This window comes from Scleropages formosus, chromosome 17 (assembly GCF_900964775.1).
Source record: "Scleropages formosus chromosome 17, fSclFor1.1, whole genome shotgun sequence".
NCBI lineage: Eukaryota > Metazoa > Chordata > Actinopteri > Osteoglossiformes > Osteoglossidae > Scleropages > Scleropages formosus.
The window spans coordinates 9,752,877-9,760,908 of NC_041822.1; the positions used below are offsets into that span (position 1 = coordinate 9,752,877).

The following is an 8,032-nucleotide window of genomic DNA, read 5'->3' on the forward strand; positions in this document are numbered from 1 at the left end:
AAAATGTATTTAAACTGTATATCAGATATTTGCCTTGTGTATATGGTGGTGCAGTGGGTTGGACCACAGTCCTGCTCTCCAGTGGGTCTGGGGTTCGGGTCCCGCTTGGGGTGCCTTGCGACGGACTGGCGTCCCGTCCTGGGTGTGTCCCCTCCCCCTCCGGCCTTACGCCCTGTGTTGCCGGGTAGGCTCCGCGACCCCGTGTGGGACAAGCGGTTCCGAAAATGTGTATGTGTGTGCCTTGTGTACTTTCCTTTGAAATCAACAAAGCTTTATGTTTGTGTACACATCTATATAGTTTGTAGTTGCAAACTTATCGATTATGTATCAGAACATAATTAGTAAATTAACCGCAGCCACTATGATACACTAAAATTTTCTTGTCTTAAAAATATTGTGCCCAGACTCTCTCTCACTTCTAGCTATTGAAAAGTGAGTGCTACCCTCAGACTGTATACTGCCTTTTCAAACCAGACCTATAAATTTTCCTCTTTGGTGGTGTATAAATGACAATGGCCAGCACTGCAACCCACCCGCTGAAAAAGAAATATTCTAGAATACCAGTAAACCGGGATTTAAGATGAATGACTTGCAAAGTACATTATGTGCTTTCTGACAGAATGTACAGAGCTTTGTCACACATTAAAGATGCGATCTTAAAAATGTCTCGAGAACAGACATACATTTTTCTCACTGAATATTTTGTTAAATCAATAAAACACAATATTACATGCTAAATTAGGCTATTTTTATTTCTGTATCTAATCCAGGAGCAACCATGCCAACCACTGTGTTCTATAATATAACCATACACATGAGATCTTCTAACAGATAGTGCAGAAAAGGTGAAGCCAAGAGCTGATTCACATGTATAGAGATTGTGGACACTTTTCTATGTGCTAAATCATACATTTCATAGTTGGCTGTAAATACTGTGTTTGTAAGTTACACATACAATGGCTTTAGGCTTTGGTTGAGTTGAGATCTTTATTTTGCAATTAAAACAAAACCTAAACCTGATGTTTAATGTAAACTACAGCTGAACACTTCTGGTGTTGAAAGCATTACCTTGCATTCTGTTGTAAAATTTAGTTTAAAAACTGCACATCCACGTGAAAGATGAAATTAACAAAACAATTCTTTAAATCCACCTATTCCTTTAAAACCATTTTATGAGTGAGAAAGAAAGAAACTTTATATATAATTAAAAAGTAACAAGCTTGAACTTGCCCAATAAGCTGTAACCTTTGCAAGTAGGGACTCATGAAATATTTAAAGTGTTCACTCAGGTTATATTTATGATACATTACAAGACAAAGCCTCTCAATCACAAACTTGTCGCCATTTGTTACCTCTGTTCCAAGACGACAGCATTAGTCCAATTTGGATTGTGTGCCTGACAAATATAAAGCTTAGTAAGTTTTAGAGATGTAGCATTCACCATGCAGACACACAATGATTCTCTGTCAAAGTTTCTGAAGTATTTCCATCATACACACTAATACTGTAATATGTGCATGTCAAATCTAGCAATGTCATGTTCGGATTTTTTCTTCCCTAATGGTCAAAATCTATTCCGACAATGCACTAGAAGCGCACACATTCATAAAAAAACTACTGAGACTGGGTGAAGTTTTCAGTTTCCTTAGAATTTATAATCATGTCATCTCAAAAATCAGGTGTCTGATTTGTAAACTGGTTAAATAAATCATTAGAGCCACCAGTCGTTTCTGTTGAAAGTTAAATTTACATTCAATTAACTACGAATCTTTGGGTTTCAGCCTTCTCATGTTTTGTCACAATGTGATTTCAGACACAAGTGATCCATACTGTAACTGGGCATTGAACTCAAAAGCACAACGGAAATAGTGAACCTGCACCCACTGCTGTGGGGTCGGTGTCGGAGTTGTGGAGTCGGAAGCAATTATTGGGTTACTGGAGTCGGAGTTGGTAAAAATGTACCGACTCCAACTAAATGTGCCGTATATGCCGGCGTATAAGTCGATCTGGCATATAAGTCGACCCCCAAAAATTGGTGTAATACAGGTTTAGGCCTATATTCACTGGATAAGTCAACCCCCAAAATAATGTGCAAGTTTTGGGCAGTACCGTGGAGTCCGAAGCAATTATTGGGTGACTGGAGTCAGAGTTGGAATCGAAGGTTTTGTAAACAGACTCCACAGCCCTGCCAGCACCACAGAGCCTAGAATGAGATAATTAACTCGAGAAAAGTGGCCAAAAAGTAATCCAGAGGGTAGGTAATCAAAGTATTCCCCTGCGAAAATTCATACCACAATGAATGTCAATGAACACGACAAAGAAACGTACCTGTTCTTTTACTCCATCTCTACTATCCGAAGTACATCCATTCAAGTGTTTTAGGCACAAAACCAACGTTACAAGCATTTCATTTAAAAAAAAAAAAAAAAAAAAAAAAAAGAGAATGAGAATACTGAGCAAAAATAAGAAAACAAGCTCCAGAACAAAACGGCTATGTTTATTCATAGTGAGCAAGGAACCAAAAAGGGATAACAGGGGGATGACTTTTCCATCTCCAGCAGACTGGCAACCTTAGTTATTGCACTGGACATCTCTCCAGTCGATAAATGAAGGTCAGCAGGAGTAGCAACAAAAACAACAACAACAACAATATAAATAGTTCCTGATTTTATTCAGAACTTACGCCTGGCGCATGACTTCTCCTCCTGCTGCTAACTCTTTATACTTCTGAAAGTTGTACCGAAAATAGCTAAATGTCAAGTTCTGACTGAAAACTGCGTAATACTTGAAAAGTAAAGTAAATTTCGCTACTCGCCGTGTACTGAATGTCCAGTTTTTTTTACCGTTGACACTTGGTCACTCCACGTCGTCGTGACACTCCGCTTCGTTTTACACGTATTTTACATTCAGTTCGACACGGAGAGGGGAAGTCAAAGGGCTGTGAGGGAATTTCACTCGCAATAAACGTGAACATGAACTGCTTTTGCAACAATGTGCCTTTTTTTTTCCCTCGTCTTCACTTGTTCGTCTGCGGAGCGCTCGGAATCGCAGCGAGAAGAAAGGAGCGAAGCGCGCGCTGGTCACGCGGCCCTGCGCCGAGCGCCGCCGCGCGCGCGCCTTTCCCATTTACTCTTACACACACACACACACACACACACACCACACAGTACCGCGTACCCAGGCAAAGGCGGTAAGAACCTGTCATGTCAGTTTCATCAGCGCACCGGCCGCGTCTTTCGCGGCACGACCGTGCGTTCTGAAGGCGAGTGACGGAGCTCCACGGAGGAGCCACTCGCCCTGCTGCCAGTAACTGACCACGAACACAGTACGCACACCACACCAGACAAGTGCGCAGGTCCACACGCGCGTACATTCCGCACGGGAGCGACACTGACTGCTTCGTCCGAAGGCTTGCGCCGCGCGTGGAAGTGGGGGTCGCAATTATTAGCGCAATTGCCAAGTGTTAGTGTAATGAAGCTTACCTAATGTGAAATAGGGGAGAGCGGTGTTGTCCAGGTCATCCAGAACAGAGATCCTTCCAGGTACGTCCGTCCGGACCAGCAGAAGAAGCCGAGAGTCCGCCGCTCCTCCTCCTCCGGCCACGCTGCCCCCCGAGCCGCCGCCGCCGGTGAAGCTGAACTCGTTCTCCCGCAGCACGGGCAGGGTGGACACGGTCACCGTTTTCACCTCGCACGGACTCTCCGCGTCGCTCTCGGTATCCCTGTCCGCGTCGGCTGTGCCCGCAGCTCGGGTCCGGCCCACGGTTCCAGCGGCTGCGAGCAGGAGTCCGAACAGGACGGTGGTGCTCAGGAGGAGCATCGCTCCGCTCGCCATCCCCTCGCCTGCGCGCGGCTGCCCTGCTTTGGCTGAGACTCATGAAGAGCCGCGAGTTTATAGCGCGTCCCGGTGCGCGCGCGTCCAGGAGGCGGCAGTGCAGGTGAATCCCGGGCTGTGGCGCTCAACGCCGTCACACTGCTCCTCCGCTTTCCCCCACCGTGACTGTGTTCCTTTGTTCACCTTCATCGCAAACAGTTTCTAACAACAATTATCACACCTGTTTTTTCTGCCCCCCCACTTAGTTAAATTCTAATAACGCATTTTGAAAACACCTGATATGTTGATACATAACAACACCAGCAAAAATCAGTCCATCACACTTTCGGTCGCCGCTTGTCCTTGACAGGGTCACGACTGCCCGGAGCCTATCCAGGAAATCACTCTGCTGGGAGGGATACAGCCCATTAGGGCAGCCACACGCAGTACAACAACCTGGGAATTTTAGAGTGACCACTTAATCTCACACATATGTCTTTGGACTGTAACAGGAAACACACTCATTAATGATCATGCATAGTCTAACATTTGAACGCATATTTTGCATATAAATGTATTAAACATTTGAATACATATTCTAGCAATTAACAGTGAACAACTATGAACATGCATCTTCTAAACTTGTTTTTTAACCTACGCACAAACAGCCCAAGCACTATGAGGCAGCAGTGAGACCCACAGTGACATCCTGCAGCCCACCAAAAAAAAATTTTTCTATAAAACATCATAACTATATATGCATCACTAATAGCACACTCATACTGTACTTGAAAAATATTAATGCATAAATAAATGACAAGGTGCTTGTTAACATGTGAACTTCCATTATTTCAATGTAATAACTTGGATCGTTCAGCTGATGCTTTTCTCCAAAGCAACCTACAGTGTTAAGCCGCCTAGAGTTTTTACCATTTATCCAGCTGGGTAACTTTTACTATTGATTTTATTACTTATTTTATCACTTTAGAGTGAGTACCTTGCACAAGGGTACTACAGCTAAAAGTGAGGTCTAAACCTATGACCGGTGGATCCAAAGACAGCGGCGCTAACTACTAAGCTATCAGACAAGTACACACACACACACACACATTTTCAGAACCGCTTGTCCCATACGGGGTCACGGGGAACCGGAGCCTACCCGGCAACACAGGGCGTAAGGCCGGAGGGGGAAGGGGACACACCCAGGACGGGACGCCAGTCCGCCGCAAGGCACCCCAAGCGGGACTCGAACCCCAGACCCACTGGAGAGCAGGACTGCGGTCCAACCCACTGCACCACCGCACCCCCTCAGACAAGTACACAAAACTAAAAAAAAAAAAAAAAAAAAAAGAACGAATTGTGTTATAAAATAACGCAACTCTAAAGAGTAATTAAACCTTTGCACTTACACACATTGGCTGAAGCTGGAGCCTAACCCAGCAACACAGGGTGTAGGGCTGGAGGGGGAAACACACCCAGGACAGGATGCCAGTCTGTCACAAGGCACCCCAAGTGGGATTTGAACCCCAGACCCACCAGAGAGGAGGACCTGCCTAAACTTGCTCCACCACCACACCCCTCAGCACCGTTTCACTTTGCACCCCCAAAAAACCCATATAGTAAATGCTTAAAAGTAAATACTGAAATGTAAAAAATACCTCAGTGGAAATGTCCACTAAGGCATAGCTCTAGCCGGGTCTAGAAGACACTTTTTCAGTGTGAACAGCAACAATTCTCCAGTACATTTCTAGCATAATCAAACAACCATAAGGAATTTCAGCCGAACACCAATATTTGACCTAGACTTCCCCCAAAAAGGGTTAATACCTGACTGCAGCTCCAGTACTAAATAAAAATATATATATATAATACTTCAGAACAGCAAATCCATTGTGCTTAAACATCCAATACTCCCAATTACTTAAATAGCATTGGGAAACTATAACAATAATACAATAATAAACTGTAATGCCCGTAACAAAGCCTGCTGAGATAGCAGATATCTATATAGATATTTGACCAAAAACAGTAATGAACCTGAAGCAATATAACCCATTATCCCAAATTATGCTGCAGTGTAAAAAGTGAATTGTAGTGTAAGACTAAAAATTTGCCCTTTGTAATGTCCCAAGGCAAAGCATGCTGGGACACCAGCCATTACCGCATTGTCTATTCCAGCACCGTGGGTGACTGGATTCACCACAGTATGGATGTTTTCAGTACAAAAGGTGATGCTAAATGTCAAACAATATAGCACATCATCCCAAATCACGAAAACCTTGATGCAGTGGAAGAAAGAAATTGTAACCTAGATTGTACTGTAAATCTGATGAACAGACATTTCACGCACATGAGCATGGTTTCTTGTGGCTCATCAAAATAATATATATATATATATATATATATATATATATGTATGTGTATATATATATATATTATATATAGATGTTTATAATCTATTAGTTTATATCAAAGGAGACACAGAACTAGTACATTTCAAAGGAATCATAAGTTGCTCCCACCAATGGAAGAAATCAAGCAGTAAGTATCTATCTCATTGATATATTAAACCATCTTAAGAAGGATTATTTGACTAATGTAAATCCAGGTTTTCAGCTGGGCTCCATCATAGGAGCTAAACCCCCCTGATTTTATGGGAAAATGTAAAATGGGGCCTTCTTTTCCATTATTTACTTAGTCATAATATGCTGGGTAAAACATATATCTAAGTATGTCTGGACAAAATATTTGACCTTTTCAAATATAAGTAGAAGGTAGTTTTAAAACAGTAGGTACTTTATTCAAGAGGCTAATTAACTTTTTCTGAATGTCATTAATCCCCCATACATGTACATTTATTCATTTAGCAGACACTTCTCCAATGCAATGTACATCTTATAGAAAATATCATTTGTGCATTACTTCATCTACCACCAGCACAGCTCAAAGACATACTAAGTTCAATTAGTTCATATTGAAGTATAGAAAGAATGAAAGAGTGATGGGGCACACCATCAGAAACATGTATTGTTACTGTTTATCTGTTTTATTGTATTGTGGATAATAAAATGCATTTTATAGCTAACTACCTGGGGAGGGGGGGTAATGAAGGCTGGGACTAAGATAATTATCCAATTAAAAATCTGTGGTTTACATAACTACATTTTAAATGCTTAATAGGGGAATACAGGGAAGGCCCACAGTGGCACGAGGCTACTCTGGATTGCCAAGACTCTGACCAGGACAAGAGGTTAACAAGAAATATTTAGTGAGTGAATGAATTATCACAACCATTATTATAAACATGTTTGTGAATCAATTTTGATATGAACTGAAAACATTTTTCTTTTTATTTTACAGCTCATTCCTACTACTTTGAATTTATGTAACGTTTACATTTACATTTATTCATTTAGCAGATGCTTTTTTTTCCAATGTGATGTACATCTCATAGAAAATACGATGTATGCATTACATTAGCAGAAAGAGACATACATGCAGATGCATGATTCTTCAGTGCATTAGTTTCCACCATATAACCCAATGTTCATCACCCAAGTAGCTGCACAAAACTTCATCCAAATATGCATGATTCCAAATCACCTTCCTAGTAATATTTTTTTTCTTTCTTTAGATATATATAAACATTTACGTTACATTACAGGAGTAGCTTTGTAGAGGTTTATCTGGGCATGATCTTAAAGTTATGGTGCATGAACATTTACACCTTACAAGAGATCATGGACAAAGTGAGTCTGGAAGAGGTGAGTTTTAAGACCCTTTTTAAATGTGGACAGGGATTCAGCAGTTCTGAGTGACAAGGGGAGGTCGTTCCACCACAACAGAGCCAGAACCGAGAACCTTCGGGCTTTACCTTTCATACATGGGACCACCAAGCAGGCAGATGTGGAAGAGCAAAGCAGTCTGGTTGGGGTATAGTGGATGATCAACTATTTTAGATAACTGGAGCATTTGTAGGCCAAAACCAGGGACTTAAATTTGATCTGGGCAGCTATAGGAAGCCAATGCAGAGAAACGAGTAGAGGAGATACATTGGAATGCTTCGGCAAGTCAAAAACAACTCGGGCAGCAGCGTTTTGTATCATCAGTAGAGGTTTGATGGCAGTAGCAGGAATGCGAGACAGGAGAGAGTTGCTGTAGTCCAGATGGGATGTCACTATGGCCTGGACAAGTTATTGCGCAGAGTTGGTTGTGAGGT

General features: G+C 42.1%; 1 protein-coding gene across 1 annotated transcript in view; it reads right to left on the reverse strand.

The window, feature by feature from the left end:
* The window catches only part of LOC108938470 (astrotactin-2-like), a 218,420-nt gene extending 213,859 nt beyond the window's left edge, over nucleotides 1-4,561 (reverse strand). Inside the window, exon 1 of the mRNA XM_029259528.1 lies at nucleotides 3,483-4,561. Coding sequence (XP_029115361.1) covers nucleotides 3,483-3,834 — 352 coding nt within the window. The 5' untranslated portion in view covers nucleotides 3,835-4,561. The remainder of the gene's footprint in view (nucleotides 1-3,482) is intronic.
* Between the last annotated feature and the right edge of the window lie 3,471 nt (nucleotides 4,562-8,032).